Genomic DNA, 26,528 nt, shown 5'->3' with positions numbered 1-26,528 from the left:
CATTTTACTCAACATATCATATTCCATATTCACTATAACAAATATATTTACTACGACATTAGCAAGAACCGCCACATCCTCAGCCGGCTAATCCAGTGTGTGAAGTTTTGCGGAGTGTTTGAGTTAGCTTTGCGAGGCAAAGATGAAACTGAGGGCTCCACCAACCCTGGTAAGCCAACACTTTTGAGATCAGTCAATAAATGCTTCTGGTATTGACTTATATGCTGCCCCTGTCTTCATGTTGTTGCTGGACATATCTTTTTTAAAATGTGTGTAGGTCACCTAAATCATCAGAAAAATTGCCCCCCCTGAGAATTTTTTCAGGAGCCGCCACTGATTGTTTGTACAGATGAACGTGGTACCTTCAGGCATTTGGAAATTGCTCCCAAGGATGAACCAGACTTGTGGAGGTCTACAATTATTTTTCTGAGGTCTTGGCTGATTTCTTTTGATTTTCCTATGATGTCAAGCAAAGACGCACTGAGTTTGAAGGTAGGCCTTGAAATACATCCACAGGTACACCTCCAATTGACTCAAAGGATGTCAATTAGCCTATTAGAAGCTTCTAAAGCCATGATATCATTTTCTGGAATTTTCCAAGCTGTTTAAAGGCACAGTCAACTTAGTGTATGTCAACTTCTGACCCACTGGAATTGTGATACAGTGAATTATAAATGAAATAATCTGTCTGTAAACAATTGTTGGACAAATTACTTGTGTCATGCAGAAAGTAGATGTCCTAACCGACTTGCCAAACTATAGTTTGTTCCCAAGAAATTTGTGGAGTGGTTGAAAAACAAGTTTTAATGACTCCAACCTAAGTGTATGTAAACTTCCGACTTCAACTGTACATTATCAATCATTTCACACATGTTATCCAGATACTGACTGTTAGCACTTGGTGGTCTATAGCAGCTTACCACCATAATGGGCTTTAGGTGAGGCAGATGAACCTGTAGCCACATTACTTCAACAGTATTTAACATGAGATCCTGGTGTGTGGTTCTGAATATAAACGGCAACACCTCCACCTTTGGCATTTCTGTCTTTTCTGTAGATGTTATAACCTTGTATTGCTACCACTGTATCATCAAAAGTATTATCTAAGTGAGTTTCAGAGATTGTCAGAATATGAATGCCATCTGTTTCAGCGCAAATTATTGACTTCATGGACCTTGTTTCTTAAGCTACATATGTTAACGTGGGCTATTTTTTAAACACTTTTCTGGGATGCTTGATTGTTTTCATTGCTTTACTGGGAAGCTTAGCAGAAGTAGACATGCCCGTGTTATTTATGTTAGTGAGCTGCACACAGTGGACTTCCTACTAGGGCACACCGCCTCTGTGCTAACAGTATTACTCTGGTTCATAGGCACATGATTACTGCATATATATATAGCTGTAGGCTCAGCAGAGGCGTTCAGGGCAGTTGGAGGGACATATAGTAGGTTATTTACATTGTGTCTTCTAAAGCCTGTGGGATAATGTACATTTGCTGAAGCATTATGATGATTTAGCGACACAAGGGTAGGGATTAACTGAACTGGGGTCATTGATAAGTAATTGTCTCAACGCAGCCTTATAATGCTGTGAAAGGATCAGGCTGTTGATTGTGGCCTGTGGAATGTTGTCCCACTGCTCTTCAATGGCTGTGCGAAGTGCTGGATATTGGCGGGAACTGGGATACGCTGTCATACACATCTATCCAGAGCATCCCAAACATGCTCAACGAGTAACTTGTCTGGTGAGTATGCAGGCCGTGGAAGAACTGGGACATTTTTCAGCTTCCAGGAATTGTGTACAGATCCTTGCGACATGGGGGCCGTGCCATTATCATGCTGAAACATGAGGTGATGGCGGCAGATGAATGGCACGACAATGGGCCTCAGGATCTCGTCACGGTGTTCAAATTGCTATCGATAAAATGCAATTGTCTTCGTAGCTTATGCCTGCCCATAACATAACCCCAACGACACCATGGGGAACTCTGTTGACAACGTTGACATCAACAGACTGCTCGCCCACACAACGCCATACACGTGGTCTGCGGTGTGAGGCCAGTTAGACGTACTGCAAAATTCTCTAAAATGACGTTGGAGGTGGCTTATGGTAGAGAAATTAACATTCCATTTTCTGACAACAGCTCTGGTGGGTATTCCTGCAGTCAGCATGCCAATTGCACGCTCCCTCAAAACTTAAGTCATCTGTGGCATTGTGTTGTGTGACAAAACAGCACATTTTATAGTGGCCTTTTATTGTCCCCAGCACAAGGTACACCTGTGTAATGATCATGCTGTTTAATCAGCTTCTTGGTATGCCATACCTGTTAAGTGGATGGATTACCTTGGCAAAGGAGAAATGCTCACTAACAGGGATGTAAACAAATTTGCGCACAAAATCTGAGAGAAATAAGCTTTTTTGTGCATATGGAAAATTTCTGGGATCTTTTATTTCAGCTCATGAAACGTTTATATTTTTGTTCAGTATAATATGACTAAATGTGTTTCTTTTTCTAGATCTGAACCTAATGCAGCTTGATCGGATGACAGAAGTCACATTTAAGTGCCGGGTGTAACTGAGGCCGTAGATGCTCCATATCCATTACTTTGAGGGTTGTATATAATATGACTAAATGTGTTTCTTTCTGTGTTGGAGGGGCAGTCAAGAAATGGAACGGTAAGGCCACAGAACATGACATATGCAGAGCTGTGGGAGACCACCTCAAGCATGCCCCTGGTAGAGCCGGGGGTGGTGTTTACCACGGCCACAGAACATGACATATGCAGAGCTGTGGGAGACCACCTCAAGCATGCCCCTGGTAGAGCCGGGGGTGGTGTTTACCAAGGCCTCAGAACATGACATATGCAGAGCTGTGGGAGATCACCTCAAGCATGCCCCTGGTAGAGCCGGGGGTGGTGTTTACCACGGCCACAGAACATGACATATGCAGAGCTGTGGGAGACCACCTCAAGCATGCCCCTGGTAGAGCCGGGGGTGGTGTTTACCACGGCCACAGAACATGACATATGCAGAGCTGTGGGAGACCACCTCAAGCATGCCCCTGGTAGAGCCGGGGGTGGTGTTTACCACGGCCACAGAACATGACATATGCAGAGCTGTGGGAGACCACCTCAAGCATGCCCCTGGTAGAGCCGGGGGTGGTGTTTACCAAGGCCTCAGAACATGACATATGCAGAGCTGTGGGAGATCACCTCAAGCATGCCCCTGGTAGAGCCGGGGGTGGTGTTTACCACGGCCACAGAACATGACATATGCAGAGCTGTGGGAGACCACCTCAAGCATGCCCCTGGTAGAGCCGGGGGTGGTGTTTACCACGGCCACAGAACATGACATATGCAGAGCTGTGGGAGACCACCTCAAGCATGCCCCTGGTAGAGCCGGGGGTGGTGTTTACCACGGCCACAGAACATGACATATGCAGAGCTGTGGGAGACCACCTCAAGCATGCCCCTGGTAGAGCCGGGGGTGGTGTTTACCAGGCCACAGAACATGACATATGCAGAGCTGTGGGAGACCACCTCAAGCATGCCCCTGGTAGAGTGTTTACCACGCCAGCAGGCTTGAAAAGATTGATCTGTTTGATCCATTTGTTTGTTTCAGTTTTCAGTAGTTGAATCCTTTGACGTATTGTTGACGTATTGTTGATTTGAACATTTTTCATTTTCAACAAAAATGTACTTGATTGGTTGAAAAGAGATACCAAACTTACATACCATGCACAATTTTGACACAGTGGAAGATATACTGAATTTATGCTGTTTTTTCATACTAAGATGGACCAAGATATGTGTTGCTTTTGCACTTATTTGTTCATTGGTTTTGCAAGTCTGATTGGTCAGTCATTGGGTTAATTTGTTTTGCAATATGTTCAAATCAAATCAAGCTTTATTTATATAGCACATTTCAGACATGGATGCAATGCAGCTTCAAAGGAAAAAACTAATAATACATAATACTAACTAATACAAATAAAGAACAATAAAATTACTACACATTACATTTACATTTACATTACACATCAATCAAATGAGCATTCTATGGAAATTAGCTGGTATTGATTAAAATAGTAAGAATATGATGTAATATTGATGTAATATAGATTACTAAATGTTACATGAATTGTAAATATGATGAAATATCAAAACAGATTGGAAACCCCTTTGTTAATATGTATTGGCAATAATTCACTTAATGGTGAGGCATGGAATAATTAAAAATGTCTCTTTTGTCAGGCTGGATGTTTGAAATATGAGTCGGTGATTTGAGTCGTGCTTCTTCAGTAGTGGAATAAAGACAATTAGCACTTGAATGTTGTCAAGAAATACTGTGTGTAAATACTGGAATAACGTATGATTGTTAATGAATAAAAAAATAATAGACCAATTATTGATACTGGCTTCAAGTGTATAGGATGCAAGTATGTTGAAATTAAGTTGTTTAAAAAAAATACGTATTTTCAACTTTCACCCAAAACCGAACGTAGATTGGACAAAACAAAATTTACATTGGACGTCGGCATAGTCATCTTTTCAGTGACATTTTGCTAGGTGGGATACAATGTCAAAACACAGTTTTAACGTGTCCAAATCAATAACCACTATGCAGAAACTGTTTGTGATCAATTAAAAACATAAAATGTACTATCGACACAAACATGTTCCACAATAGTAATCAAATTGCTTGAATTTTTTTTACGAGCACCTTATTAACTGCACAAGCACCAAAAACACTGTTGTTTTGACAAGTGGCAATAAATCACTGATATCAATTAGGGGGGAAATCAGGTTGTATGTGATGTTGAAACTAACACAACTAAAAAAACACAATAAAATGGAAGATATCTTTTACCTCACTGGTTAGAGGACAACCTGCAGAAGACAGTCAGCTACATTTTGGGTCCCCAAAACGAAGAGAAACGCAACACTTATTTGTCATCACTCATATCGATATCATGTTGAAATCAATTGCAGGAGAGGGGGGAGATGAGGTTGCACGTCCTGTTAAAACTAACAGCTCAATAACCACACGGAATCTGGGAATAATATGTACATCACTGGTCAGAGGACAATTAGTAGAAAACAGCTAGCTACATTTTGAAGTGTTGCATTTTGACTCATTTACATTTACGTCATTTAGCAGACGCTCTTATCCAGAGCGACTTACAGTTAGTACATACATTATTCTTTTTTTATTTTCATACTGGCCCCCCCTGGGAATCGAACCCACAACCCTGGCGTTGCAAACACCATGCTCTACCAACTGAGCTACCTCCCTGCCGGCCATTCCCTCCCCTACCCTGGACGACGCTGGGCCAATTGTGCGCCGCCCCATTGGTCTCCCGGTTGCGGCCGGCTACAGCAGAGCCTGGATTCGAACCAGGATCTCTAGTGGCACAGCTAGCACTGCGATGCAGTGCCTTAGACCACTGCGCCACTCGGGAGACATGTGGGTCGTCAACGAGGTAAGTGTAACGCAACACTTTATTTCTCAATCACTTTTTGTTGATCACATCAATAGTACTCTTTCAATTCAGAGCCTGGATTTTCCCCGATGAGGCTAATATCCATATCACGCTGAAATCAATAGAACAGGGGGAAAACGTTTAGGGTTCTACATTGTGAATAATTAAAATACTCCTTCTACAATGTTAAAACATTATACATTGTGACATTATTTCATTGATATCAAGAAACAACTCCTTCATGTATGAATTTTCTGATGTTTAATCAGTGATCTTTTACCAGAGTATCTCTTGTCACATTGACTACAGCTATAAGGTTTCGCTCCTGTGTGTGTTCTCAGGTGTATAGTCAGCTGGCTAGATGTAACAAAACTATTCCCACATTGATTACAGCTATAAGGTTTCTCTCCTGTGTGTGTTCTCTGGTGTATAGTCAGCTGGCTAGATGTAGTAAAACTCTTCACACATTGATCACAGCTATAAGATTTATCTCCTGTGTGTGTTCTCTGGTGTGATTTTAAATGTCTTGATGAAACAAAACTCTTTCCACAGTCAGAGCAGTGGTAAGGTTTCTCTCCGGTATGCATTCTCTGATGTATTTTAAGATCTGCTGAAAACATGAATCTCTTCCCACAGTCAGAGCAGCAATGAGGTTTCTCTCCAGTGTGTATTCTCACGTGTGCTATCAGGTTGCCTGAGTGAGAAAAACTCTTCTCACATTGATCACAGCTATAAGGCTTCTCTCCTGTGTGCGTTCTCTTGTGTGTAGTCAGCTGGCTAGGTGAAGTAAAACTATTCCCACATTGATCACAGCTATAAACTTTCTCTGCAGTGTGTATTCTCTGGTGTACTTTTAGTGAATCTGATCTTGAGTAACTCTTCCCACAGTCAGGGCAGCAGTGAGATGTCTCTCCTGTGTGAATTCTCTGGTGTACTTTTAGTGAATCTGATCTTGAGTAACTTTTCCCACAGTCAGAGCAGCGGTGAGATTTCTTCCCTGTGGGTTTCCGCTGGTGTTTCTTGAGGGGTTCTGATCTGGAGGGACTCTTCTCTGACTCGTCAGCTTCATGATGTTGTTGAGGCTCCCCAGAGGATCCACAATAGTCACGTCTCTCTCCTGTGTGAACAACAAAGTCAGACAGATGGTTAAAGGCCCACAACAGCAGAAATCCACTGTTTCTTTTAGCTAAAAGGTGATGCCCATGATCTTGTACAATAATTTATTTATGACAGTCAGTGATCAACAACAGTCATATTTAATCTTATTTTTTTCACATTAGTAGTAAAATTGATGATTCTAGGCTAGAAATAAGTTATTAAAGTTGAAGGAACCTTAGGCAATGCACCAGACCACTTTTGGTCACCAATTATAGGCCCCTTTCTGTGTTTGCTAAAATTGCCGCACGAGGGCGATGCACACGCAATTTGGCTGCAGAAACTCCTCCATGCTAATAACCGCTAGTTATGGATGTAGTATATCTGAACTCCTCCCTGCTAATACAGAAACCGCTAGTTATGGATGTAGTATATCTGAACTCCTCCCTGCTAATACAGAAACTGCTAGTTATGGATGTAGTACATCTGAACTCCTCCCTGCTAATAACCTCTAGTTATGGATGTGGTATATCTGAACTCCTCCATGCTAATAACCTCTAGTTATGGATGTAGTATATCTGAACTCCTCCCTGCTAATAACCTCTAGTTATGGATGTAGTATATCTGAACTCCTCCATGCTAATAACCTCTATTTATGGATGTAGTATATCTGAACTCCTCCATGCTAATAACCTCTAGTTATGGATGTAGTACATCTGAACTCCTCCATGCTAATAACCTCTAGTTAGGGATGTAGTATATCTGAACTCCTCCATGCTAATAACCTCTAGTTATGGATGTATGGATGGAGAATTAGTCCTCTGTGTCACGTCATATTTATACCCCAGGGAAACAGGAAGTCATGAATTACATATTAAAAGTTCATAGATACCCTGACCAACTTTAGCAACTACAGAAAAATATATTTTTAAAAAAATCAATTAAACATTTCAGCTGAATTGTTAGGGGTGCCAATAATTGTGGGACACATGATTTCAAGTTATTCTTTTTCTAAATGTGTGATTTTTTTTTACCACCAAAGTAATGTACTTAAATAAAAGGTTGGATTTTTCTCTTTTTTTGCATTTGGGTTCTATGTTGTTAAAAAAAAAATGAGAATTTTTGGAAGTCCTCGACCACATCTTAAACAGGGGTGCAAATAATAGTGGAGGGCACTGTATATAACCTGGTAAATATATATATATTTAATATATATAACCTGGTAAATATATATATTTAATATGTAAAATATATATAACCTGGTAAATATACAGTGGGGAAAAAAAGTATTTAGTCAGCCACCAATTGTGCAAGTTCTCCCACTTAAAAAGATGAGAGAGCCCGGTAATTTTCATCATAGGTACAAGTCAACTAGGACAGACAAAATGAGGAAAAAAAATCCAGAAAATCACATTGTAGGATTTTTTATGAATTTATTTGCAAATTATGGTGAAAAATAAGTATTTGGTCAATAACAAAAGTGTCTCAATAGTTTGTTATATACCCTTTGTTGGCAATGACACAGGTCAAATGTTTTCTGTAAGTCTTCACAAGGTTGTCACACACTGTTGCTGGTATTTTGGCCCATTCCTCCATGCAGATCTCCTCTAGAGCAGTGCTGTTTTGGGGCTGTCGCTGGGCAACACAGACTTTCAACTCCCTCCAAAGATTTTCTATGGGGTTGAGATCTGGAGACTGGCTAGGCCACTCCAGGACCTTGAAATGATTCGTACGAAGCCACTCCTTCGTTGCCCGGGCGGTGTGTTTGGGATCATTGTCATGCTGAAAGAACCAGCCACGTTTCATCTTCAATGCCCTTGCTGACGGAAGGAGGTTTTCACTCAAAATCTCACGATACATGGCCCCATTCATTCTTTCCTTTACACGGATCAGTCGTCCTGGTCCCTTTGCAGAAAAACAGCCCCAAAGCATGATGTTTCCACCCCCATGCTTCACAGTAGGTATGGTGTTCTTTGGATGCAACTCAGCATTCTTTGTCCTCCAAACACGACGAGTTGAGTTTTTACCAAAAAGTTCTATTTTGGTTTCATATGACATTCTCCCAATCCTCTTCTGGATCATCCAAATGCACTCTAGCAAACTTCAGACGGGCCTGGACATGTACTGGCTTAAGCAGGGGGACACGTCTTGCACTGCAGGATTTGAGGCCCTGGCAGCGTAGTGTGTTACTGATGGTAGGCTTTGTTACTTTGGTCCCAGCTCTCTGCAGGTCATTCACTAGGTCCCCCCGTGTGGTTCTGGGATTTTTGCTCACCGTTCTTGTGATCATTTTGACCCCACGGGGTGAGATCTTGCTTGGAGCCCCAGATCGAGGGAGATTATCAGTGGTCTTGTATGTCTTCGATTTCCTAATAATTGCTCCCACTGTTGATTTCTTCAAACAAAGCTGCTTACCTATTGCAGATTCAGTCTTCCCAGCCTGGTGCAGGTCTACAATTTTGTTTCTGGTGTCCTTTGACAGCTCTTTGGTCTTCGCCATAGTGGAGTTTGGAGTGTGACTGTTTGAGGTTGTGAACAGGTGTCTTTTATACTGATAACAAGTTCAAACAGGTGCCATTAATACAGGTAACAAGTGGAGGACAGAGGAGCCTCTTAAAGAAGAAGTTACAGGTCTGTGAGAGCCAGAAATCTTGCTTGTTTGTAGGTGACCAAATACTTATTTTCCACCATAATTTGCAAATAAATTCATAAAAAATCCTACAATGTGATTTTCTGGATTTTTTTTCTCAATTTGTCTGTCATAGTTGACGTGTACCTATGATGAAAATTACAGGCCTCTCTCATCTTTTTAAGTGGGAGAACTTGCACAATTGGTGGCTGACTAAATACTTTTTTTCCCCACTGTATATATTTAATATGCAAAATATATATAACCTGGTAAATATATATATTTAATATATAAAATATATATAACCTGGTAAATATATACAGTGGGGAGAATAAGTATTTGATACACTGCCGATTTTGCAGGTTTTCCTACTTACAAAGCATGTAGAGGTCTGTAATTTTGATCATAGGTACACTTCAACTGTGAGAGAAGGAATCTAAAACAAAAATCCAGAAAATCACATTGTATGATTTTTAAGTAATTAATTAGCATTTTATTGCATGACATAAGTATTTGATCACCTACCAACCAGTAAGAATTCCGGCTCTCACAGACCTGTTAGTTTTTCTTTAAGAAGCCCTCCTGTTCTCCACTCATTACCTGTATTAACTGCACCTGTTTGAACTCGTTACCTGTATAAAAGACACCTGTCCACACACTCAATCAAACAGACTCCAACCTCTCCACAATGACCAAGACCAGAGAGCTGTGTAAGGACATCAGGGATAAAATTGTAGACCTGCACAAGGCTTGGATGGGCTACAGGACAATAGGCAAGCAGCTTGGTGAGAAGGCAACAACTGTTGGCGCAATTATTAGAAAATGGAGGAAGTTCAAGATGACGGTCAATTACCCTCGGTCTGGGGCTCCATGCAAGATCTCACCTCGTGGGGCATCAATGATCATGAGGAAGGTGAGGGATCAGCCCAGAACTACACGGCAGGACCTGATCAATGACCTGAAGAGAGCTGGGACCACAGTCTCAAAGAAAACCATTAGTAACACACTACGCCGTCATGGATTAAAATCCTGCAGCGCATGCAAGGTCCCCCTGCTCAAGCCAGGCCCATCTGAAGTTTGCCAATGACCATCTGGATGATCCAGAGGAGGAATGGGAGAAGGTCATGTGGTCTGATGAGACAAAAATAGAGCTTTTTGGTCTGAACTCCACTCGCCGTGTTTGGAGGAAGAAGAAGGACGAGTACAACCCCAAGAACACCATCCCAACCGTGAAGCATGGAGGTGGAAACATCATTCTTTGGGGATGCTTTTCTGCAAAGGGGACAGGACGACTGCACCGTATTGAGGGGAGGATGGATGGGGCCATGTATCGCGAGATCTTGGCCAACAACCTCCTTCCCTCAGTAAGAGCATTGAAGATGGGTCGTGGCTGGGTCTTCCAGCATGACAACGACCCAAAACACACAGCCAGGGCAACTAAGGAGTGGCTCCGTAAGAAGCATCTCAAGATCCTGGAGTGGCCTAGCTTTGGAGGGAGCTGAAAGTCTGTATTGCCTGGTAAATATATATATATATATATTTAATACATATAACCTGGTAAATATATATATATATATTTAATATGTAAAATATATATACAGTGGGGAAAAAAAGTATTTAGTCAGCCACCAATTGTGCAAGTTCTCCCACTTAAAAAGATGAGAGAGGCCTGTAATTTTCATCATAGGTACACGGCAACTACGACAGACAAATTGAGGGAAAAAAATCCAGAAAATCACAATGTAGGATTTTTAATGAATTTATTAGAAAATTATGGTGGAAAATAAGTATTTGGTCACCTACAAACAAGCAAGATTTCTGGCTCTCACAGACCTGTAACTTCTTCTTTAAGAGGCTCCTCTGTCCTCCACTCGTTACCTGTATTATTGACACCTGTTTGAACTTGTTATCAGTATAAAAGACACCTGTCCACAACCTCAAACAGTCACACTCCAAACTCCACTATGGCCAAGACCAAAGAGCTGTCAAAGGACACCAGAAACCATATTGTAGACCTGCACCAGGCTGGGAAGACTGAATCTGCAATAAGTAAGCAACTTGGTTTGAAGAAATCAACTGTGGGAGCAATTATTAGGAAATGGAAGACATACAAGACCACTGATAATCTCCCTCGATCTGGGGCTCCACGCAAGATCTCACCCCGTGGGGTCAAAATGATCACAAGAACGGTGAGCAAAAATCCCAGAACCACATGGGGGGACCTAGTAAATGACCTGCAGAGAGCTGGGACCAAAGTAACAAAGCCTACCATCAGTAACACACTATGCCGCCAGGGACTCAAATCCTGCAGTGCCAGACGTGTCCCCCTGCTTAAGCCAGTACATGTCCAGGCCCGTCTGACACAAAATATAACTTTTTGGTAAAAACTCAACTCGTCGTGTTTGGAGGACAAAGAATGCTGAGTTGCATCCAAAGAACACCATACCTACTGTGAAGCATGGGGGTGGAAACATCATGCTTTGGGGCTGTTTTTCTGCAAAGGGACCAGGACGACTGATCCGTGTAAAGGAAAGAATTAATGGGGCCATGTATCGTGAGATTTTGAGTGAAAACCTCCTTCCACCAGCAAGGGCATTGAAGATGAAACGTGGCTGGGTCTTTCAGCATGACAATGATCCCAAACACACCGCCCGGGCAACGAAGGAGTGGCTTCGTAAGAAGCATTTCAAGGTCCTGGAGTGGCCTAGCCAGTCTCCAGATCTCAACCCCATAGAAAATCTTTGGAGGGAGTTGAAAGTCTGTGTTGCCCAGCGACAGCCCCAAAACATCACTGCTCTAGAGGAGATCTGCATGGAGGAATGGGCCAAAATACAGTGTGTGAAAACCTTGTGAAGACTTACAGAAAACGTTTGACCTGTGTCATTGCCAACAAAGGGTATATAACAAAGTATTGAGAAACTTTTGTTATTGACCAAATACTTATTTTCCACCATAATTTGCAGATAAATTCATAAAAAATCCTACAATGTGATTTTCTGGATTTTATTTTCTCATTTTGTCTGTCATAGTTGACGTGTACCTAGGATGAAAATTACAGGCCTCTCTCATCTTTTTAAGTGGGAGAACTTGCACAATTGGTGGCTGACTAAATAATATTTTTCCCCACTGTAGTAGTGATGTATTAACTAGGCTCTGTGTCCCTGTCAGAAGACATGGTATAGTAGTGATGTATTAACTAAGCTCTGTGTCCCTGTCAGAAGACATGGTATAGTAGTGATGTATTAACTAGGCTCTGTGTCCCTGTCAGAAGACATGGTACAGTAGTGATGTATTAACTAGGCTCTGTGTCCCTGTCAGAAGACATGGTATAGTAGTGATGTATTAACTAGGCTCTGTGTCCCTGTCAAAAGACATGGTATAGTAGTAGTGATGTATTAACTAGGCTCTGTGTCCCTGTCAAAAGACATGGTATAGTAGTGATGTATTAACTAGGCTCTGTCTCCCTGTCAGAAGACATGGTATATTAGTGATGTTTTATTAACTAGGCTCTGTGTCCCTGTCAGAAGACATGGTATAGTAGTGATGTATTAACTAGGCTCTGTGTCCCTGTCAGAAGACATGGTATAGTAGTGATGTATTAACTAGGCTCTGTGTCCCTGTCAGAAGACATGGTATAGTAGTGGTGTTTTATTAACTAGGCTCTGTGTCCCTGTCAGAAGACATGGTATAGTAGTAGTGATGTATTAACTAGGCTCTGTGTCCCTGTCAGAAGACATGGTATAGTAGTGATGTATTAACTAGGCTATGTGTCCCTGTCAGAAGACATGGTATAGTAGTGATGTATTAACTAGGCTCTGTGTCCCTGTCAGAAGACATGGTATAGTAGTAGTGATGTATTAACTAGGCTCTGTGTCCCTGTCAGAAGACATGGTATAGTAGTGATGTATTAACTAGGCTCTGTGTCCCTGTCAGAAGACATGGTATAGTAGTGATGTATTAACTAGGCTCTGTGTCCCTGTCAGAAGACATGGTACAGTAGTGATGTATTAACTAGGCTCTGTGTCCCTGTCAGAAGACATGGTACAGTAGTGATGTATTAACTAGGCTCTGTGTCCCTGTCAGAAGACATGGTATAGTAGTAGTGATGTATTAACTAGGCTCTGTGTCCCTGTCAGAAGACATGGTACAGTAGTGATGTATTAACTAGGCTCTGTGTCCCTGTCAGAAGACATGGTATAGTAGTAGTGATGTATTAACTAGGCTCTGTGTCCCTGTCAGAAGACATGGTATAGTAGTGATGTATTAACTAGGCTCTGTGTCCCTGTCAGAAGACATGGTATAGTAGTGATGTATTAACTAGGCTCTGTGTCCCTGTCAGAAGACATGGTATAGTAGTGGTGTTTTATTAACTAGGCTCTGTGTCCCTGTCAGAAGACATGGTATAGTAGTGATGTATTAACTAGGCTCTGTGTCCCTGTCAGAAGACATGGTATAGTAGTAGTGATGTATTAACTAGGCTCTGTGTCCCTGTCAGAAGACATGGTATAATAGTGATGTATTAACTAAGCTCTGTGTCCCTGTCAGAAGACATGGTATAGTAGTAGTGATGTATTAACTAGGCTCTGTGTCCCTGTCAGAAGACATGGTATAATAGTGATGTATTAACTAGGCTCTGTGTCCCTGTCAGAAGACATGGTACAGTAGTGATGTATTAACTAGGCTCTGTGTCCCTGTCAGAAGACATGGTACAGTAGTGATGTATTAACTAGGCTCTGTGTCCCTGTCAGAAGACATGGTATAGTAGTAGTGATGTATTAACTAGGCTCTGTGTCCCTGTCAAAAGACATGGTATAGTAGTGATGTATTAACTAGGCTCTGTGTCCCTGTCAGAAGACATGGTATAATAGTGATGTATTAACTAGGCTCTGTGTCCCTGTCAGAAGACATGGTACAGTAGTGATGTATTAACTAGGCTCTGTGTCCCTGTCAGAAGACATGGTACAGTAGTGATGTATTAACTAGGCTCTGTGTCCCTGTCAGAAGACATGGTATAGTAGTGGTGTTTTATTAACTAGGCTCTGTGTCCCATGGTACAAACATTATTTTTCACAGACAACAGCACAAAAGGCAAGAAGGTAGAGACAACAATACATCACGCGAAGCAGCCACAACAGTCAGTAAGAGTGTCCATGATTGAGTCTTTGAATGAAGAGATGGAGATAAAACTGTCCAGTTTGAGTGTTTTTTTGCAGCTCGTTCCAGTCGCTAGCTGCAGCGAACTGAAAAGAGGAGCGACCCAGGGATGTGTGTGCTTTGGGGACCTTTAACAGAATGTGACTGGCAGATCGGGTGTTGTATGTGGAGGATGAGGGCTGCAGTAGGTATCTCAGATAGGGGGGAGGAGTGAGGGCTAAGAGGGTTTTGTAAATAAGCATCAATCACTGGGTCAAACAGACATGTCAGCTGACCAGGAGACGAGCCACACCACCTCACCACCTCCAAGACTGTCTGGATGGTTAGATACAGGCAGGGTTGGGGAGCCACACCACCTCACCACCTCCAAGACTGTCTGGATGGTTAGATACAGGCAGGGTTGGGGAGCCACACCACCTCACCACCTCCAAGACTGTCTGGATGGTTAGATACAGGCAGGGTTGGGGAGCCACACCACCTCACCACCTCCAAGACTGTCTGGATGGTTAGATACAGGCAGGGTTGGGGAGCCACACCACCTCACCACCTCCAAGACTGTCTGGATGGTTAGATACAGGCAGGGTTGGGGAGGCTACGACATGTAATACGTTACACCGTTTTATTTCCGACTAAGAAACGTTTTGGAACAGAATCGGCATATGAATATGCCCCAGTGGAATATAAACTATTGCAACAGCTTGTCACGGAATCAGCGTTCGTCGTCCCCGGAGTACTAGCTGCCACCGATCTATGTTTCGGTGTTTGACTTGTTTTCAGCTGCCCAATTCCAGCCCAAAAGTCTGAGTTCCTCCAATCTCCCATGGGCAGCTGTTGCAATAGTTTATTTTTCCCTGCAATCAACATTTGAGTTATTTAAGATTAGAGTTAGCATTTGGGTTAGCAGTGTGGTTAAAGTTAAATCTGATTTTATGACTGTGGTACTAACCTGTGCCTCTTGTAATCTAAAAGTAATCTGTAATCAGATTGATCCATTCATCCTTCCATCCCTCCTCAGCCTTCCTCTCCTCTGAAGACCCAGTGAGTGTGGAGCTCAGTCAGAGAGCTGTTGAGGGACTGGTTAGGAAGAACACTTCTACAGCCAGAGAGGTGTTGAGGGACTGGTTAGGAAGAACACTTCTACAGCCAGAGAGGTGTTGAGAGACTGGTTAGGAAGAACACTTCTACAGCCAGAGAGGTGTTGAGGGACTGGTTAGGAAGAACACTTCTACAGCCAGAGAGGTGTTGAGGGACTGGTTAGGAAGAACACTTATACAGCCAGAGAGGTGTTGAGGGACTGGTTAGGAAGAACACTTCTACAGCCAGAGAGGTGTTGAGGGACTGGTTAGGAAGAACACTTCTACAACCAGAGAGGTGTTGAGGGACTGGTTAGGAAGAACACCTCTACAGCCAGAGAGGTGTTGAGGGACTGGTTAGGAAGAACACTTCTACAGCCAGAGAGCTGTTGAGGGACTGGTTAGGAAGAACACTTCTACAGCCAGAGAGCTGTTGAGGGACCGGTTAGGAAGAGAGAGCAATGGTAAGGTTTCTCTCCTGCGGGTCTTATCTGGGTCAGAGCAGTGGTAAGGTTTCTCTCCTGTGGGTCTTATCTGGTGTCCTGTGTGATTTTACGTATAAACCCTCTAATTCGGTTCTCTCTCTCTCTCTGTCTGTCTCTCTCTCTCTCTCTCTTTGACTTATTGTTGATTTCAACATTTTTCATTTTCAACAAAAAATGTACCGGACTGTTTGAAAAGAGATAATAAACGTACATACCGTGCACAATTTTTATTTGTTCATTGGTTTTGCAAGAGTCTATTGATTGGTCCGTTCATTGGATTAATTTGTTTTACAATATGTTCAAATCAAATCAAGCTTTATTTATAAAGCACATTTCAGACATGGATGCAACACAATGTGCTTCACAGAAGAAGAAAAACTAATAAAAACTATGAAAATAAACACTGAAATATTTACTAGACAACAAACAGAAGAGGATAAAAAAACTAAAGAATATCAATAAAAGCTGAAAGACTAAAGAGCATCTAAGGAAATAACATTGGTTAAAATAGTAAGAATATGATGTAATATCCAGCCCAAAATATAAGCTAGTTTTACTACACTGTTTATAAACAATATAATTGTACAGAAATGGTAAGTTAGTTGCATAAATAATTATGATGACTAAATGTTACATTACATTTAAGTATTATGAAATATGAAATATCAAAATCGAATGTACACCCCTTTGTTAATATGTATTGGCAATAATTCACTTAATGGTGAGGCATTGAATAATTAAAAATGTATATTTTGTCAGGCTGGATGTTTGAAATATGAGTAGGTGATTTGAGTCATGCTTCTTCAGTAGTGGAATAAAGACAAGTAGCACTTGAATGTTGTAAAGAAATACTGGAGTGATGTAAGATTGTTAATAAAACTGATTATAGACCAATTTATTATACTGGGTCCATGTTTATAGACTGCAAGTACGTTGACATTAAGTTGTTGTCAAGTCGTTGAAACCACAACAATTTGTAAAAAACAGCTAGCTACATTTTGAAGTGTTGCATTTGATTCAAGTGTAACGCAACAAATTGTTTTGTTATTCACATTTTGTTGATCACATAAATAGTACATTTTCAATTCAGAGCCTGGATTTTTCCCCTGATGAGGCTAATATCCATATCACGCTGAAATCAACAGAACAGGGCAAACGTTTAGGGTTCTACATTGTGACATTATTAATTAAAATACTCCTACTAAAAATGTTAAAAACATTCTACATTGTGACATTATTTCATTGATATCATGAAACAACTCCTTCATGTATGTATTTTCTGATGTTTAATCAGAGATCTTTTACCAGAGTATCTCTTCCCACATTGATCACAGCTACAAGGCTTCTCTCCTGTGTGTGTTCTCTGGTGTATAGTCAGCTGGCTAGAAGTAACAAAACTCCTCCCACATTGATCACAGCTGTAAGGTTTCTCTCCTGTGTGTATTCTCTGGTGTGATTGTAATGTATAAAATTTTGAAAAGGTCTTCCCACAGTCAGAGCAGCTATAAGGTTTCTCTCCAGTGTGAATTCTCTGGTGTGATTGCAATGTAGATGATTTTGAAAAGGTCTTCCCACAGTCAGAGCAGCTATAAGGTTTCTCTCCAGTGTGAATTCTCTGGTGTGTTTTCAGGCTGCTTGTATCATTAAAACTCTTCCCACACTGATTACAGTCATAAGGTTTTTCTCCAGTGTGAATTCTCTGATGTCTTTTCAGGCTACTTGTATCATTAAAACTCTTCCCACACTGATCACAGCTATAAGGTTTCTCTCCAGTGTGAATTCTCTGGTGTATTTTTAGTGAATCTGATCTTGAGTAACTCTTGCCACAGTCAAAGCAGTGGTGAGGTTTCTCTCCTGTGTGTGTTCTCTGGTGTATAGTCAGATCGCTAGATTTAGAAAAACTCTTCCCACATTGATCACAGCTATAAGGTTTCTCTCCTGTATGGATTCTCATATGTTTTTTAAGTTCTGCTGAAGAGGTGAATCTCTTCCCACAGTTAGAGCAGCAGTGAGAATTCTCTCCTGTGTGTATTCTTAGGTGTAGTTGTAGTGAATCTGATCTTGAATAACTCTTCCCACAGTCAGAGCAGCAGTGAGATTTCTTCCCTGTGGGTCTCCGCTCTGGTTTCTTGAGGTGTTCTGATGTGGAGAGACTCTTCTCTGCCTCGTCAGCTTCATGATGTTGTTGAGGCTCCCCAGAGGATCCACAATAGTCACGTCTCTCTCCTGTGTGAACAACAAAGTCAGACAGATGGTTAAAGGCCCACAACAGCAGAAATCCACTTTTTATTTAAGCTAAAAAGGTAATGCCCATTATGTTGTACAACAATTTACGTCTGTAATGAATGTTTTAATACTTTTAAAAACGTATTTGACACTTGTCTTACTATGACAGTCAGTGATAAACAACAGTGATATTTAGTATTATTTTTTAACAGCAGAGTTGATGATTCTGGGCTATAAATAAGTTATTACAGTTGCTGAAACCCTAAGCAGTGGCCAGATGACTTTTGGTCACCAGTATACGACCCTTTCTCTTTGCTGGATATTGGTTGTGAACTGGAACACTATGTCGTATACGATCCAGAGCATCCCAAACATGCTCAATGGGTGACATGTCTGGTGAGTATGCAGGCCATGGAAGAACTGGGACAAATAATTGTTTTAATGTTGTAGGCGGTTTATGGTAGAGAAATTAACATTACATTCTCTGGCAACAGCTCTGGTGGACATTCCTGTAGTCAGCATGCCAATTGCACGCTCCCTCAAAACTTGAGACAATCTGTGGCATTGTGTTGTGTGACAAAACTGCACATTTTAGAGTGGCCATTTATTGTCCCAAGTACAAAGTGCACCTGTGTAATGATCATGGTGTTTAATCAGCTTCTTGATATGCCACAACTGTCAGGTGGATGGATTATCTTGGCAAAGGAGAAATGCTCACTAACAGGGATGTAAACAAATTTGGGCACAACATTTTAGAGAAATAAGGTTTATGTGCATATGGAACATTTCTTAGATATTTTATTTCAGCTCCTGAAACATGGGACCAACACTTTACATGTTGTGTTTATATTTTAGTTCAGTATATTTGTCCAGCCTTTGCTGATCTGCCAGCAGATGTGCATAATATGTTGCGATCCTAATCAAAAAGTTTATATTTTTGTTCATGCAATTTGGCTGCAGAAACTCCTTCATGCTAATAACCTCTACTTATGGATGTAGTACATGTGCATGGAGCAACAATGGTGAGGGAAGATTTTAGTTTTTCACAACATATTCTCAGGGAAAACTCAGGGGAGTTCTCAGAGGCTGCCAGCAAAAATAGCCTCCATTTACAGGTTGGTTTATGACTGCATTTCCCACTACTTTTGGATTATAATTGTAAGGCTCATTTGAATGTCCTGCTTAATATAATGTTTGTGCCATCGTCTCAAATCAACTGCTTTATACCTTAAAAAACATTTAAACTTCAACCGTTAAAATGCTCTTTGGCTAGCTTTGCTACCAGCTTGTCAATGAGCGTTAGCATTCAAGCTAACAAGAGCTGCATCCAAAATAGGTATTTTGCAACTATCACAACCAAATATCTTATCAAGCAATAATCAAAACAACAATTGTAAGCCTATGAGAACCCCAAAAGTGTTTTTGTTTAGAAGTAAAAACCTGGTAAATCTAGACTGTTGAATTACATTTAACATTTTAGTCATTTAGCAGACACTCTTATCCAGTGCGACTTACAGTTAATGAGTACATACATTTTTTCATACTGGTCCCCCGTGGGAATCAAACCCACAACCCTGGCGTTGCAAGTGCCATGCTCTACCAACTGAGCTACACAGGACTATGAGATGGTGTACATCAGTTGTTTCCCCCCACGGTGGCCGTTGTACTTGTTTAAGACGTGACTCTGAGTCATCAGGTTGCCATGCGCTGCATGGGGTGTTTTAGTTTCACTCTGGGTTGAGTAGACAAACAGAGAGGGGACAGAGTCTCTCCTATTTCAGTGGCTGATAATACAGGGGGCGATCCAGGATTGGTCCATCCATTTTAGTTCTAAACTAATGAAATATACTGAAAAAGAAAAGAAAAAGTCCTGGTGTTTTCTGGGTACTATTTAATGAAGCTGCCAGTTGAGGACCTGTGAGGCGCCTGTTTCTCAAACTAGACACTAATGTATTTGTCCTCTTGCTCAGTTGTGCACCGGGGCCTCCCACTCCTCTTTCTATTCTGGTTAGAGCCAGTTTGCGCTGTTCTGTGAAGGGAGTAGTACACAGCGTTGTACGAGATCTTCAGTTTCTTGGCAATTTCTCGCATGGAATAGCCTTCATTTCTCAGAACAAGAATAGACTGACGAGTTTCAGAAGAAAGTTCTTCGTTTCTGGCCATTTTGAGCCTGTAATCGAACCCACAATTGCTGATGCTCCAGATACTCAACTAGTCTCAAGAAGGCCAGTTTTATTGCTTCTTTAATCAGCACAACAGTTTTCAGCTGTGCTAACATATTTGCAAAAGTGTTTTCTAATGATCAATTAGCCTTTTAAAATGATAAACTTGGATTAGCAAATACAACGTGCCATTGGAACACAGGACTGTGTCATGCCCTGGCCGTGAGAGGCCTGTTGTCTTTAGTTGGTTTGGTCAGGGCGTGAGTTTCTATGTTATATATTCTATGTTTACGTTCTAGTTTGTCTATTTCTATGTTTCAGTTCTAGGTTGTGTGTCTATGTTTGGCCGGGTGTGATTCCCAATCAGAGGCAGCTGTCGCTCGTTGTCTCTGATTGGGGATCATCCTTAAGTAGCCTGGTTGCCTACCTTAGTTGTGGGATCTTGTTCCTGTTAGTCTGGTATGTGTATAGCCTTTTGGACTTCACGTTACGTTGTTTCTTGTTTTGTTGAACGTTTATTTAGTTAATAAACATGTACGCTTTTCACGCTGCACCTTGGTCCGACCCGTCTCTCAACGATCGTGACAGAAGATCTCACCACAAAAGGACCAAGCAGCGTGCCCAGAAGGAGCAAACGCCTGGTACTCAACGGGAGGCTACGTTAGTAGATGTCCTCCTCGGTTGGGGGAGAATCACCGAGGAGGAGGCCGTCCGTTACGGTAAGGCAATGAAGGAGGAAGCCCGGGTAGGAGAGGATCAACGGCGACATCAACGAAGCCGGCCGAAGAGGAAGCCCAAGAAGCAGCCCCAAGAAAATGTTGAGGGGGGGCTCACGGGGTGGACGACGAGGCAGCAGAGGCCGGGAAAGTGCTGACTAGTGAGGAGGAGGCCGCTATTCTAGAGGTCCTCCAAGACCTGCGGATCGAGAGAGCGGAGCCCAGACCACTGCACACGGTGAAGTTCCAGTTGGAGTCGCTATGACCATGGGAACAGGAATGGGAACAGTTTTACACTGAGGAGTCGGAGGATGATGACGACGATGAGTTTCTGTTCCCTAACTCGTGGGGGATCCGCCGGAGGAGTCCTCACAGGAGGAGGATTGGATGCGAAGAGAGAGGGACTGGAACAGTCGTACATATTCAACGCCAGTTCCCAGCCCGGTATGTCCTGTGCCTGCTTCTCGCACCAAACCAGTAGTGCGTGTTCCCAGTCTGGCACGGCCCGTTCCAGGACAGGAACACGCACCTAAAATGGAGTCAGCAGGTACAACCGGTCCGTCCGGATCTTGGGAGGAACGTATCCAACGGCGGGCGAGCAGGATCCAGGCACTCGGCAACCAGTGGTGCGTGTCGCCAGCCCGGTACGCTCCGTACCTGCTCCCCACACCAAACCAGTGGTGCGCGTATCCAGTCCGGCCCGGATCGTTCCTGCTCCTCGCACCAGACCTGTGGTGCTTGTCCCCAGTCCGGCCCGGCCCGTTCCTGCTCCTCGCACCAGACCTGTGGTGCGTGTCCCCAGTCCGGCCCGGCCTGTTCCACCGGTGCCTGCAACGGTCAGCGGCTCCACTCCGGAGTCAGAGCAGTCCGCTCCACCAGGGTCCAGACAGGGCTTGGTGCATCGTGGGGGGATTGCCGATCCAGGCCCAGATGTCAGCCCCTCTCCAGGTTCGGGGTCTCCCACACCAGGGTCCAGACAGGGCTTGGTGCATCGTGGGAGGAAGGAGAGGGGAAGCATCGCGCCGAGGTCCAGACCAGACCAGGGGCGCAATGGGGAGGCAGAGAGGTGGAGGGCGTCACGCCCGGAGCCGGATACGCTTCCGAGGCTGAAAGCCCACCCGGACCCTCCCCTAATGAGTCAGTGAGAGGCCTGTTGTCTTTAGTTGGTTTGGTCAGGGCGTGAGTTTCTATGTTATATATTCTATGTTTACGTTCTAGTTAGTCTAGTTCTATGTTTCAGTTCTAGGTTGTGTGTCTATGTTTGGCCGGGTGTGATTCCCAATCAGAGGCAGCTGTCGCTCGTTGTCTCTGATTGGGGATCATCCTTAAGTAGCCTGGTTGCCTACCTTAGCTGTGGGATCTTGTTCCTGTTAGTCTGGTATGTGTATAGCCCTTTGGACTTCACGTTACGTTGTTTCTTGTTTTGTTGAACTTTTATTTAGTTAATAAACATGTACGCTTTTCATGCTGCACCTTGGTCCGACCCGTCTCTCAACGATCGTGACAGACTGATGGTTGCTGATAATGGGCCTCTGTACGCCTATGTAGATATTCCATTTTTTAAAAATCAGCCGTTTCCAGCTACAATAGCCATTTCCAACATTAACAATGTCTACACTGTATTTCTGATCAATTTGATGTTATTTTAATGGAAAAAAAAAAAGGCTTTTCTTTCGAAAACAAGGACATTTCTAAGTGACCCCAAACTTTTGAACGGTGGTGTATATATACATATCTAGCTGGTTTTTCTATTCATCAGCGGGAAACAGAACGGCAGAGTATATATACACATCTAGCTGGTTTTTCTATTCATCGGCGGGAAACAGAACGGCAGAGTATATATACACATCTAGCTGGTTTTTCTATTCATCGGCGGGAAACAGAACGGCAGAGTATATATACACATCTAGCTGGTTTTTCTATTCATCGGCGGGAAACAGAACGGCAGAGTATATATACACACCTAGCTGGTTTTTCTATTCATCGGCGGGAAACAGAACGGCAGAGTATATATACACATCTAGCTGGTTTTTCTATTCATCGGCGGGAAACAGAACGGCAGAGTATATATACACATCTAGCTGGTTTTTCTATTCATCGGCGGGAAACAGAACGGCAGAGTATATATACACATCTAGCTGGTTTTTCTATTCATCGGCGGGAAACAGAACGGCAGAGTATATACACACATCTAGCTGGTTTTTCTATTCAGAGTCCGATAAGATCAGGGGGGACTAGAGGGGATCTAGATCACTTTTACTAAAACACACAAACTCATTCTGGCACTAAAGATCTATTGGCGAATCACTGGAGAATAAACCGGACGAGGTCCGTTTGAGACTATTCTATCAACGGGACATTAAGAACTTTAATATACTATGCTTCTGGGAGTCATGGCTGAACAGGGACAAGGATAATATACATCTAGCTGGTTTTTCTATGCTTCGGCAGTCCGGTAAGATTGGGGGGGGGGGGGCACTAAAACCGCCCTCAACCAGCTGTATAAGGCCATAAGCAAACAAACAAATGCTCATCCAGAGGCGGCGCTACTAGCGGTGATTTTAACGCAGGAAAACTGGAATCAATTTGAAGTCATTTCTCCCTGTGCAACTAGAGGGGAATAAAACTCTAGATCACCTTTACTCCACACACAGAGACACATACAAAGCTCTCCCTCACCCTCCATTTGGCAAATCTGACCATACCTCTTTCCTCCTGACTCCTGCTTACAAGTAAAAACTCAAACAGGAAAGTACCAGGTCAATACGGAAGAGGTCGGATAAAGTGGATGCTAAGCTACCGGACTGTTTCTCTAGCAACAGACTGGAATATGTTCCGGGATTCATCTGATGACATTGAGGATGCTAAGCTACAGGACTGTTTCTCTAGCAACAGACTGGAATATGTTCAGGGATTCATCTGATGACATTGAGGATGCTAAGCTACAGGACTGTTTCTCTAGCAACAGACTGGAATATGTTCAGGGATTCATCCGATGGCATTGAGGAGTTTACCTCATCAGTCAACGGCTTCATTAATAAGTGCATCGACGACATCCTCGCCACAGTGACCGTACGTACATATGTATATATTTCCAACTGTTCGACCCAAAATAATCTTGGTCTAACAACAGCCTATCGACCAAACAATCGACAGCCATTGATTCTTGAAGAATCGAACTTATAAATGCCTCATATGTTTCAACTGTCTTACCCCATCAGAAACCAAAACATGAGCTCATACAAACACTGTTTAGTCTCAATCTGGTTAAAACTGTGATTTTGACCTTATGGATGGCCAGTCCTTGTATTCATAGTGTAGTGAATTCCAGGGGTAGCCCTGAGCTGGACTCAAACCTGGGTCCATAGACTGTCAAGCCAACACCTTATAACTGTTATACCAAGACGTCTGAACTTCTTGATGAGGTCGCTAGGTTTTGGGTTAAGGTTGCTACAATAGCTTTCTCTATGAATTTGAGAGTGGTTACATTTATCCAGCCCCCATCCCTCAGCTGTTTACCAAACCAAGTCTAAGGGCAGCCATTTTGTTTATGTTTAAATCCAAGGCTGTCCCTTTAAAAAAGCCACACATCAATCAATCCACCAATCTGCAGTTCAAACAATAACAAAGCTGTCATTCTGCCACTGTTTTGGTAATAAGATGATGGATGGGACTGGAGAAATGTAACTACTCTCAAATAAATAGACAGACAGACCTATGGATGCAAGGAATGACCATCCATGACATCAATATTATAGTTTTAACCATGTTGAGGCGATACAGTGTTGGTTTACATTTACATTGTTTCTAAACATTGGAGTAGAAAAAGCTTATTTTGGGATCTGATGGGGTACGACAGTTGAACTAAGCTCATGAGGCATGTGTTATATTCTTCAAGAATCAATGGCTATATATAAATAATTTAAAAGTCCAAATATGGATGTAGCAACTACAGATTTCACCTTTAACACCACACATCAGTTCAACAACTGCAGAGTTTGTGTCTCTGTTTTTAAGAAAGTACTTACTAGTGTTAATCAGGGCCCGGTTTCTCAAAAGCGTCTTTCTGCTAAGTTCATCATTAGAACCATTGGATGCCTTAAGATGCCTTTGGGAAACCGGAACCAGATATCCAGTTTCCTCCTCTTCTTCCTCCTCCTTTTTCGATGTGACAGTCATCTCCTCCTCCTCTTCTTTCACTCCAAAAACTGCATCCTCCTCCTCTTTCACTCTGAACGCGTCTTCCTCTTCTTTCACTGTAACATCCTCCTCCTCTTTCACTCTGAACGCGTCTTCCTCTTCTTTCACTGTAACGTCTTTCTCTTCTTCTTTCACGGTAACAGCTTCACCCTCTACTTGTTTTTGTATTGTAACATCCTCCTCTTCCTCCTCCTCTTTCACTAGAGCTTCTTTCTCCGTCCAGCAGACCTCCTCTTCTTTAGCAGGAGCAGAGTAGCTTAGTGAGCTCATGGTCGGGTTTGTTAGCTAGCTAGGCTAGTGCTAACTTAACCAGCCAGCTAGCTGACCAATAACAACAACACCGTAAATATGAAATTAAATGGGATAACTAACTAGACGACAGAAGTGGGTTTAAAACACAGTGGCTAATATACACGAAAGCGTCTAAAGAGCTTTATTGGTTCGGCTATTTTGTCTAGCAAGCTCCCGAGGTGTCTGACTAACTGTTGCTGCTGTTGAAAGAAGCGTTCCGTCCACTAGATTATACGTCACACTAGCAGCATAGCCTTAAAGTTCCACATCGCCATCTGCTGACTGGAGTGGGTAACGAAGTTGAGTAAAATGTGGATTTTATTTTCAGACAAAAAGTTAAAGGGTAGGAAGCATGAGTTTTTACTCACCAATGTAACAACACAGTCTGGTTAAAGACTTAGTATATTAGTTGTAGTCACGATCTGGTTACCTATTAAGTACAAACAGTTATGTTTTTGCGTTATTACATATTTATTTACTTATTTCCGGATATCTTCTAAACTTCCCATAATGCATTATTTTGCAACGTCATATTTATCTACTCTGTGCTGCCGAATTCGTATGCTAGCTCGGTACCTACCTCTCATGCTCTTCTCAGACTGGGTGGCCAAATATTTTTTATAACTAACCCAAGATAGACCAGAGCCTGTCGTTTCCAATATGAGCAAATTAATCATAGTGGGCAGAACAAGCAAGGAGGTGGGCAGAGCCAAGCAGGAGCAAGAGAGGTCCTATTGGCCCGTTCTAGCATTTATTTGCATATTTTCGTTAGGGAATGGCTACTGTGTGAAGTGCACATGTGCAATAACAAAAAAAATAGTATAGTTAATCAATAGTTTTTACATGAGTGGAAACGCCAACAGGATGCTTCACATTTATAAATACATCCATTATTTATTTTACACAGGTCTAAAGAAGCATGATATGAAGAAAATGTAGTCTATTTCAGAAGAACAGAATAGCAGACTCTGAGTTGTCCTTACATTAGGTCCTGATCAAATCAAATCAAATGTTA

At 42.3% G+C, this 26,528-nt stretch overlaps 1 protein-coding gene across 1 annotated transcript; it reads right to left on the bottom strand.

Annotated features, from left to right (window-relative positions):
* Positions 1-16,131: 16,131 nt before the first annotated feature.
* Positions 16,132-25,724, bottom strand: LOC311120554 (uncharacterized protein). The gene is made up of 2 exons (XM_084195141.1): positions 25,051-25,724; positions 16,132-18,144 (listed from the first exon to the last, which is right to left on the bottom strand). Exons 1-2 carry the CDS (start codon positions 25,490-25,492, stop codon positions 17,183-17,185), a joined length of 1,404 nt encoding a protein of 467 aa, XP_084051267.1. The 5' UTR covers positions 25,493-25,724; the 3' UTR covers positions 16,132-17,182.
* Between the last annotated feature and the right edge of the window lie 804 nt (positions 25,725-26,528).

This window comes from Coregonus lavaretus (assembly GCF_964263955.1).
Source record: "Coregonus lavaretus genome assembly, contig: HAP1_SCAFFOLD_47, whole genome shotgun sequence".
Lineage (NCBI taxonomy): Eukaryota > Metazoa > Chordata > Actinopteri > Salmoniformes > Salmonidae > Coregonus > Coregonus lavaretus.
This window is presented reverse-complemented; position numbering and strand designations above follow the sequence as displayed.